Source organism: Marmota marmota, unplaced genomic scaffold (genome assembly GCF_001458135.2).
Source record: "Marmota marmota marmota unplaced genomic scaffold, marMar, whole genome shotgun sequence".
NCBI classification, from domain to species: Eukaryota; Metazoa; Chordata; class Mammalia; order Rodentia; family Sciuridae; genus Marmota; species Marmota marmota.
The window spans coordinates 5092166-5102684 of NW_025999982.1; the positions used below are offsets into that span (position 1 = coordinate 5092166).

Genomic DNA, 10519 nt, shown 5'->3' on the forward strand with positions numbered 1-10519 from the left:
ATGGCCAAGTCCATGGGCAGCCTCTCCAAATATCCAGGAGGATGTGGCTATCAGAGGGAAGGGCTCTTTCAGGGCCAGCTCAGTACAGGCTTCACAGATCCAAATGCCCCTAAATCCGGGGAATCACAGGAAGTCATCAGTGCAAAAACGAATTTGAGGGTGGAGCAGCGGAAAGAAAAGTGACCCTGGAACAGTGGTCAGGACAGGGGCAATCACAGGGCTGGGGAAAGGGGACAGTCAACTCCCCTCTGGGGACCCGAGGCTCGACTGCTCTAAGGAAATGGTGCTGCCGAGGCCTGGACTGATTCCGCCCCACGCCCTCCCCTTCCCACCAGGGAAAGGGGGTGTGGGACCCAAGTCCTGAGGCTTTGGGAGCCTCAAGCACTAGCTGTTTCTGCAGCAGCTGCACAGGCACAGTTCTGTGTTCTGCCAATCAAAGACAACCACATCAAACTTCCCCTGAGTCAACTGTCACCAGACTACTGCAAAAACATCCCAGGGCCTTCCCTGGTGGGGACAACCACCCCATGCTGTGACGGAAGAATGACCTCAGTGCTAACAAGCCAGGTGTCCTGGAGCAAAGGCAGAGAAGCACGGTGGGAGCACAGGTGGGAGCACAGCTGGACCGCAAGACACCTTCTGTTTACAGACCCTGATGCTGGGCAAAACCCAATGGAAAAGAAGGGAAGGGAAGGGAAGCTTATCCCTTCTGCTGCAATCATGTGGCCACTGAAACAAATCACTCAGCAAGACGTGAACACAGGCCATCTTCCAAAGGTGCTGAGACGAGAGGTAAGGGTTGGCGGGAACACGTTCTGGAAGAGCTGCCTCCCTGGCAAAAGGTCTGACACCAGCTGTTGTTCTGGGGACTCATCTCACCCTGAGACTGATCCCCACCCAGCCTCACACTCCTGCTCCTGGGCGGTGCTCCCCTCTCCTGCTGTCCCTCTGTCCACACCAACACGACGGACAGAGAATGACTCTGCTTAGATTTTTTTTTTAATAAATTAGTTTTTTTCTAAGTTGTTGATGGACCTTTATTTTATTTATTTATATGTAGTGCTGAGAACCGAACCCAGTGCCTCACGTGTGCTAGGCAAGCTCTCTACCACTGAGCTACAATCCCAGCCAGACTCTGCTTAGATTTTTAAACTCACAAAAATAAGAAACTCCTCACAAAACTCCAAATCACCACCAATACATTTATTTGAGGGAGGTGGGGTCAAATCTTACCATGAACTTTTATATTGGGTAGGGCTAGAGACAATGATCTGCCTAACTTTTTCACATTCACACAACTGCACAGGTAACCGAATCCTGCACATGAGGTGTCACCATTAAACAGACAAGCATTAGATGAGGGGGACACATTCTGAAGAGTCACATGATTTCCAACTCAGAAAAAGGCGCTGCCCTCGAATCAGAAAAGTAGTGTTGAGGAAATGAAGGCAGAACCTGGCACTGGCCTTCTAGCCTAGGCCCAGTCATGATGGCGGCCTCGTGAAGGGGTCATGCCCTATTTACAAAGCAGGAGGGAGACACTCCCAGCCGAGCTGCAGAGTGAGAGCCGGGCTCCCTGGAGGGGTGCAAGTGGGTGGGACTGATTCCATTAGGCTTCCCTCAACCACCCTGGCTCCACAAGCCTTTCTCTGGCTCTGTACAAGGCCGACTCTGGGAAGTCAGGGAATGACGCCTCAACTCCCCACCCCCCCACCCCACCGTCTCCAGGTCTAACAGGTGACCCCACCCACTGGGTGCAGCCCACCCCTGCGCAACCCCACACCTCAACAGACACATGGCCAATAAGAAAACTGTAGCCCAGCGGGGCTGGGGTACACCTAGGTGTCGCTGGGCTGCAGTCTCCCTACAGGTATCCCGAAATGATCGGCCTCACCAGAGGGCCAGGCTGAGACTAGGAGTTTGGTCAGGTGGTTTAGGTTACTCCAGGGCAAAACACGATCCTGATGACACCCGGCGGAAAAGCAGGCTGGAGCCGCGGAACAGCTGGCCCTGGAAGGGAAGGAACGTGACCGTGAGACCAGGAGCTTCCCCATGGCCTCAGAGAAGAGGCACCACGGCTCTGAGGCCCCAGTGCAGGTAGAGGATCGAGGTCTGCATCCTGGGAGGACAAGGTCAGCCTGCCTGTGCTGAGGAGCGAGCAGGCCACCTCATGCCTGGGAGTGCCCAGTGTCTCTGGGGCTCCTCAGGAGAAACTCCCAAGAGGAGACTGGTGCTCTTCTGGCCTCAGAGCCCAAGGGAACTGAGCCTCAAGGGAGGAGTACGATGGAGACCAACTATAGTGCAGGACCGGCTGGCTGTCCCCCTCCCTCTCTCCACCCTCTTCTCACCTAGAAGCCAGCCAGCACCCTGCTCTCCCCAGGTCAAGGCCGCATTTACCGTGGGGCAAACCAAGGCTGAAAGAAGGCAGGTCTGCCCTTGCCTAGAAGCCTGGTCCCCGACCGCTGGGCCCGGGAGCGCCAGCCGGCAGGAGGCAGCTTCAGCACAACACCCCAGAACCCAGGCCTGTCCCCCACCCCCCACAGGCTCCCCATGTGGTCAGCGCCACTCTGCAGGGCCTGGGGTCCTAGAGAAGGGGACCTCCCGTATGCCATGTCCCAACACTGGTTCAGCTACCGTGGTCTCGGGCCTCACATTTTCAGTCCAGGTGCCTTGAAGGACAAGTGCTGAGGCCTAACTACCCACCACAGGGGCCAGGACATCCTCATCCTTGTCCTAAGTCTTTAAGAGTCAAGTGAGACTGCACCTTCCGTGGAATTCTTACTTTGTTTGTTCTTCTTAAAGCACAGAGGCTCACTGTGCTGCCCAGGCTGGCCTCAAACTCCTGGGCGCTTCTACCTCGGCCTCCAGGGGCCGGGACGATGGCCGTTCGCCACCACACACAGCTCTGATGTGTCTTTTAAATGAATCCAAACTGAGCCACCTCAAATCCTTTCTTAAATTAGGTGAAGTGCAAATTTAACTTAAAAGCCTTAAACCAAGTGTCTGTATTTTCTCTATTCTCCGTACTAGAAGCCTGGTCCCCGACCGCTGGGCCCGGAAGCGCCAGCCAGCAGGAGGCAGCTCCAGCACAACACCCCAGAACCCAGGCCTGTCACCCGCCCCCCACAGGCTCCCCATGTGGTCAGAGCCCTTAGTCGCCCCTACAATGAAGAGCTCACAGAACCATTCAGGGGACAGTTGTGGCAAAGAATGGGAAAAGCCTCCAGCCTCCCGGGCTCACTCACCTGCACACTCAGGTACTTCCAGCAATGAATCCAGGATTTGAACACTGGGGAGTAGGGGGGGAGCCCAGCCTGCAGCCTGTGGGAAGGACAGTGTGTGAGAGCCAGAGGACAGAGGGAGGCAGGTCAGCTACACCCTCAAGAAAACAGCCTTGGGCTGCCACCTGCCGACATCCAGAAATCAGGTTCACCTCACAGGGCGTTGGTGGATCCAGGGGAACTGTGTACATGGGGAGGTGGGAGGGGGCAGAGAGCCAGGAAGGCCCGGCTGGGGAAGCCCGCAGTCAGCAGGGCCGCGGAGGGCTGCACACCTACCCACAATTGTTCACAGCCATGAGGTCTCCGACCAGTAGGAAGGGGTAGGTCAGCATGCTCACTGCGATCTGAAACCCAGAGAGACCTGAGCGCCGGCGGTCTGCCCAGCCCAGCCCTGCACACGCTGCGCAGCACCTTGCACTAAGACCCGCCTCCCCGTCCCAAAGCTGGCCTGAGCTCCACCCCGCCCACAGGGAAGGCCAGGGCAGCTGGACTTACCCCCATCACAAACTTGGTGTAGCTCCGGATGGCCAGGGCCTGGCTGAACTGAGGAGACAGAAAGGGAGTGCGGTTTGCCACGGACAGCTCAGGATGCAGACTTCAGCCCTGCAGACCCCGCCTCGCCCTCCACACCCTGACCCACCCACACTGCATAGGCTGCCTCCATCTCAGGGCCCACTGCGTCCATGGCCTAGAAGGGCCCCAGAAGACCTGAGGCATAGGTGCAGGAACTGGCTGAGGACTCCAATGAAGGAGATGGGAGCACAAGATCACCTGCTGCTGGCTTGTGTGACATCGTGAGTCAGCTCCCAGGACATAGCTTATACCTGCCTGGCTGCGTCCAGGGCCTGGGCTAGTCAGGGCTCACTGAGTGAACCAAAAGACGGACTCCCGTCCAGACACCCAGAGAAGCCTGGCCCTGGGCCTAAGGAGAGGGAAGACTCAGGCGGCTGCCACCTCCACCTCACCAGGTTGCTGCCCCCTTGGTGAGGGGCAAAGCCAAAAGCCCCACTCCTAAAACTCTGCCCTGGGAATAAGCTAACAAGGAAGGTCACTGCCCATCCCTCGGCTTCCTGTGGAGTAGCCATCCCACCAGGGATTCCCTGACCTGGGCAGAGATTGCCCAGCCCTCTGCCTGGGCGGCTCAGCAGGTCAGCAGCCCCACCTGAGCCTGGAAGCCCACACAGAAGACCCCTTCCATGCGGCGCCTGACTCTGCTGCTGCTGCTGAAGTGCAAGCAGCTGCCCAGCCGGACCAGAGTAGCCAATCCATAGCCTCCACCAAGACACCCAGCTGTCCCGGGCATGCTCTGCATACGACAGCAGCAGTGCACCCACCCACAAGGTCCCCAAGGAAGGGCAGAGCTGCAGGCATGTGGGACGGGGTGTCTTCATGGAGCTTATATTGAGAGGCCAGTTAAGACTCACCCAAGTTCAAGGGCCAGCCAGCCTTGCTGTGGGAGCAGAGCTCTCATCTGGGGCCACAGACCTGTGCCCAACACCCCCAACCCCCAGCCCATACTGGGCCCACACAGCCCTGTGGACCCTGCCCCTCCCCGACCAGGCTGATTCTGGCAGGCGGGTCCCCAGGTCCCTCACAATCCTCCTGGGCTTGGCTGTCCCTATAGCCCCACAAGAAAACCACATTGCCCAGGAGATGAGGGATGAAGCCACTAGGAGTTCCAGCCCCTCACAGCTCTCTAACCCTTGCCTTAGTCCAGCAGAACCTGTCACCCACCAGGCGCCCAGAGCCTTTCCTCACCAAGCGCCTGCAGAGGGACCAACTGCTCTCACGCCTGACGGACCTGCTGAGGCCTGTGTGCACCAGGCTGGGAGAGCCCTGCCAACAACATGGGGGAGCTCCCACCCGGCTACAGAGATCACCAGAGAATTCCGGGGAAAGCACCCTCAGTCTAGCAAAGGGAAGGCCCCTGGCCCAGTCTTGTTGGTTCCAGCCCAGTGACTTTGGAGCGCTCATTTAACCTCAATTTCCACTATCGGTGTCATCCACCTGTCCTGTTTCCTTGACAATCAAGGCTGGCAGGACCAAAGGTCGTAACCTTCACAGAGGACTTTGAAAGCATAAAAGAAGAAGCAAAATCTTCTGATTTCAGAGTCTTGGTTGAGTCTCTGCCCAAAGTACCCTGAGGAACACTGGAATGGTAAAGCTGCCCAGGACAACCGCCCTCCCAAGTCTGGGTACCAATCTAACATCCCATCTTTCCCCAGGCAAAGCCGAGACACCAGGACTTCTAGGGGCCTCTGTCACCCTCAGGGCGAGGGAATTCCAGAGTCCTGGACCTGTCTCAGACCCTGGGAGTCAGGAGTACATGGAGGTAAAGAAGGACAAGTCCTTGTTCCAACCAACCTGGGAACCTGGATTCTGGTCGTTTCCCAGCCCCCCTGGGGTGTCACTCACGCTGTCATCCACCAGGTAGGCATTGATGAAGTGGGCCAGCAGGTTACAGCCCCACAAGAAAACCACATCGCCCAGGAGATGAGGGATTAAGCCACTAAAAAAACAAGGTGAGCAAAGTGAGGGGGGAGCGAGGGGCGAGGTCCTGGGGCTTCACACCCAGGAAGCAGGGAGGAGGTTCCAAGCTCAACATTTTAGCACCCCCAAGAGCAAAGCCTCAGAAGGAGAACCCACAGGCCCTTGTGAGCCAGTAGCGGCCCACCAGAAAGGCCGGGGTCCTCGTCCCCGAGGTGTTACAGGCCACTTCTAATGCCACAAACTGTTGGTGGTCTCAAGCAGTTTTTAAACCACAGAAGCCAGGCATCAAGATGTGAGTGTTGCACATCTCAGATTTTCAAGTGCAGATGATGAAAGTATCCACATGTTGGCAGCTTTCTCCTGGCCTCCTCACCAACCCTGTTCAGTAAACCTCTTCACCCCTAGAACATCCCACTGGCAACATCCCATGCAAATGTTTCCAAGGAGGCCACCTCATAGACCAACTCATAACGTGACGACCTTTATGGCAAAAGCTCCAAAGAGCCCACAGGGAAGGCTCCCGAAGGCAGTGCTGAGGGCACTAAGCCACAAGTGCCACTTGGGTCTTTTGGGGTGTTTTGTTTCCTTCTGCAGCACTGGGGATGCGGTTCAGGGGTGTCGACCATGAGCCACATCCCAGCTTTAAAATTTTTCCGTTTTAAGACAGAGTCTCGCTAAGCTGCCCAGGTTGACCTGAACCTTGGAGCCTCCTGCTTCGGCTTCCCAAGTGTGTGCCACCGTGCCCGGAGGCCACTTCTGCTCTCCACATATGCTTATTTGCTTGTACAGGAACAGAGTGCCTCGGGAGGTGCTCCAGGGGAATGGCTGTCTCTTGGGAAGGGAAGCAGAATCATTTCTGAATTTTTAAAAAGTCTTTTGGAAAGCTCAGAAGAATATACGTTTACACATGTATGAGGACTAGCAATCAAAGGATTCTTTTGGGATGCGATTCCTAACAGGGCATCCCTGCCCGTGCTCAGGTGACCATGCACGGGAGCTCTGGGACTTGTAACACAAATGGGTACTGCCTACTCCAAACCCCCGGGGAGAAAGAACCCAAGGGCTGGCGTGAAAACGCCAGAGGTGGTGACACAGTGTTTCAAGGCCTGAAGTACCAAGTACACAGGCGAACACGTACTCACATACTTACACACATGTGTGCATGTATGTGTGAATGTGCGAGTGTGTACATCAGCGCGTCTCAGCCTCGGCGCTGTCGCATTTGGAGCCGAGTGACGCTTTGCTGTGTGCTGCTTCCATGCTACAGGACACCCAGCAGCACCCTGGTCCCTCTCCACTAGGTGCTGGGTCTGACAATGAGATGGCTCTGAGAACCCTGATGACAGCCACATGTGATATATGAATGCACACAGACACACACCCCGTCACAGGAATCCCTTGGCTAAAGAAATGCTATAAATAAAACCCTTGGAAAGGGTTGGAAAACCGTAATATAAGACATTATATTAATATACTATAACTACAGAATATCATTAATATGTGATAATATCCCATAAGTAAAAAATATACTAACAACACGGGACCCGATACTCGTACACTATACATGGAACAGGTGTGTCACCACCTAGATCTGGAAAAGGAAGACAAAACACATACTTGTCAAGCCTGGCTTCTGAGTTCTGTTTGTAACTTTTTTTTTTTGGGGGGGGGGTGCTGGGGATGGAACCCAGGGTACTCCATCACTGAGCTACATCCCCAATCCCCTTTATTTTACTTTTGAGACAGGGTCTCTCTGAGTTGCCTGGCTGGCCCAAGCCTCCCGAGGGGCACTCTGGTGGGCGCGGCTTGGACTTGCTGAACAGCCTCTCAGCAGGTGAGTAAGGAGACAACCGAGCGCAGGAGGTCGGTGACCATCAGGACATCATGTGCCCTTGGGCCCCAGCCAATGGCTGCTCTTAGAAACAGAACCAAGGGCCAGATTTTCTGACTTTTCAAGAGAAACCAGAAACACAAACTCTGATTTGCCAGGACAGACACGACTGGCTGGAGTTGGCCTGTGGCTCCCAGCACTCGACCCTTCAGTCCAAGTCTCAGGGTTTCAGGCACTCCTGGAGTGAAGCCAAGAACTACGGGTGCCGTGGCTCGTGAAGACCACTGCCAACGCCCACCTGCAGCCCCCGGGGTGAATGGCCAGGGCCTCGCGGGGCCACTCCATTCATCTCCCCTGTGCGCTGGGTAACAGTCCCTGTTTGTTTGTGGTGCTACAGATTGAACCCAGAGCCTGGCGCGCTCTGAGCCACCCCCCAGCCCTATTTGATTTTTATGTAAACTGTGACCTGAAAAGGGCCGAACAGCTTGGTCCTGATGCTCTGTGGCCCAGACCAGAGCTGGGCCACAGCTGATCGGACTGGGGCAGAGCCTCGTGGTTAGTGTGAGGGGGCAGCTGTGGCCTGGGAGGCCGGGAACACACATGTGTTAGCTGGGCCATGGCCATGGCCGGTTACAGGGTGGATAAACTCACGTACACAAAGAATCCCAGCAGCCCCTCCTCTTTGAAAATCTTCCCAATGGAGCTCAGCACACCACTGTGAAGAAGGCAAAATAGGAATACAAGGTCACCTGGTCACTTAGCAGCAGCCAACCCCACCAGTCCCCGCCGAATCCAGCCAGTCCTAACCTAGATGGGGAGGAAGAACCCAAGAAGAGAATCGCCGAGAACTCTGGTCTGGGGAGGTTTACACAGTCGTGAGGATGGAGGAAACCAACACACCCCAGGGGCACGGGACCTGCAGTCCTCTCCTGCCGCGTTCCCTGGGATCTGATTCAGGAATGAAACCCTCACCGGGGACACTGCAGCAACAGCAGCAGGCCCTCTCCCACCTGGCCCTGGTACTTATCTCTGGTCAAATACCCTCCTGGCAGAAGAGCCTGCAGGTCACCTGACAGGGACCGCAGGGAAGGGGTGGTGAGCAGAGGGGGTCACCTCGGGGTAAGAGGAACCCAGAGCCTTGAAATGGGACCCCTGGACCAGCCTAGGAAAAGCCATCTGGCCCTCCATGGAAGACGCCTGGGCACTAGTGTCTACTGGAGACCAGAGGACAGGCTGTGGCATCTTGCGTGTGAAATGCAAAGAAGGTTCAAAAACCTCCTCTGCGACCTGTAGCTAGAATGTCAGCTGGCCTCTCCTGAATGGCGGCTATGCAGGAAAAGTACAGGAAAAAGGAGCAGGTGGCAGAAGACGGCGGGAGCCGAAGCCCCGGCCAGCACACGTCCCACCAGGCCCCACCAGCCTTCTCAAACGGGCTGGCCACTGGAATTCTGAGACAAGTTGTCCTCTCTGGTGCCATTTCCCACCCTCACCTTTCAGTCTGGGAACAGGCCAGTTCTCACTAGTGAACCCAAGATGAGGGGACACAGCAAGCAGGCTTCATGGGGTAATGGCCCATGGGATAGCTGCAGAGAACAAGTGACCCAGGGAAATGAGATTCAGAGGGAGGTAACCCAGATGTGTCCATGGGCCACATGCTTCCAGAACCTGTACCCTGTGAGGCACCTCCAAGGAGTAGAGAGGGCACCAGCCCTGCAGGGAAGACGGTGTGAGTACAGGTGCCACCCTCGCCCACATCCAGGGAAGCTTCTGACACACAATTAGTGGATGAGTCCCAAGCCCACGGGACAGCTTCTCAGGACTGTGAAAAGAGCTGCTAGCCAGGCTCTAAAACAACCGGAGAAACCTTTAGGGCATCAACTGAAGAGTCCAGAAGGTAACCCTGGGTCAGTCCTAAGTGACAGAATCAGTGCTGGTCCTGAACACCTGTCCAAGCAGAATCCACTGCCCAGCACCGAGGCTTGTCTAGCGCAACCCCCGGGGAAGAGATGGAAAAGAAAAGGCCCGTGACACAGACCACGGATGCTGCTGCCACAACCTTCTAAAGTGACGCAGTGGGCTGAGCTAGGGCACAGTAATGGATCAGAAAAGGTGCAGCACTGACCCCAGCATGGCTTGTGCTGGGTGACTCTGAAGGGTCACAGGGCCACTGCAGCCAAGAGAATTTACCCACCTGTATTTGGCTTCCCGTCCCACAAATTGGACCATGCAGCGCATTGAGATGACTGAGGAAAGAGCAAAGGCACACAGGTGACTTGGTGGGCCAAAGCCCATGACACCCTAGCCACATGGTATCCAGTGGTCACTGAACAATGTGGCCTAAGTCAGAGTGCAGGAGAGGAGGGCCTGAGGCTCTGGGACCACAGCATCCCATTTCTTCTTCCTAGAAATAGTTCTGTGCCATTGCAAAGGACTCTTGGCCAATCTCTCCTTGGTGGGTTCCAATGGGAACTCCTACCCCCACCACTTCCCAGCCATGCCACCACTGCCTGCCTACAGCACACAAGGCACCATGCCACCCCCCATTTGGGGACAGATGCAGTCCCTCAGGGCGGCTCACCATGCAGGGGGTGGGCCAGCATGCGGGACACGCACTGCATCATCATCTCGTAGGACGTCTGGAAGAGAGCGGTGAGGGGACTCCATCAGGCCTGTCTCTGGGACTGGCACTCGTGGGGAAGCTGTCCTTCTGGGGGAAGACTGGGGGACCCACAGACCTCACATGGGGCAGTCCACTTCCCAGGAGAGCTGCCTGGTCCCCAGTGAGGCCCAACGGCAGCTGGGAGGGCTTTCCAAAATTCCCCAGGTCCCAGCAAGGGCTCCTGCATGCCATGCACCAGGCACACACATGGCCAGCAGTTCCTCTTCAAAAACCCACCCACCCCAGGATGAGGCACAG

General features: G+C 56.2%; 1 protein-coding gene across 1 annotated transcript in view; it reads right to left on the minus strand.

Moving 5' to 3' along the window:
- Nucleotides 1-1182: 1182 nt before the first annotated feature.
- Mtch1 (mitochondrial carrier 1) overlaps nt 1183-10519 on the minus strand; it is a gene marked incomplete at its 5' end in the record, with an annotated part of 18457 nt that continues 9120 nt past the window's right edge. Inside the window, 8 exons of the mRNA XM_048805722.1 lie at nt 1183-2010; nt 3246-3321; nt 3558-3625; nt 3777-3824; nt 5697-5790; nt 8258-8317; nt 9794-9845; nt 10181-10238. Of these exons, the coding sequence (XP_048661679.1) occupies nt 1939-2010; nt 3246-3321; nt 3558-3625; nt 3777-3824; nt 5697-5790; nt 8258-8317; nt 9794-9845; nt 10181-10238 (528 nt within the window). The remainder of the gene's footprint in view (nt 2011-3245; nt 3322-3557; nt 3626-3776; nt 3825-5696; nt 5791-8257; nt 8318-9793; nt 9846-10180; nt 10239-10519) is intronic.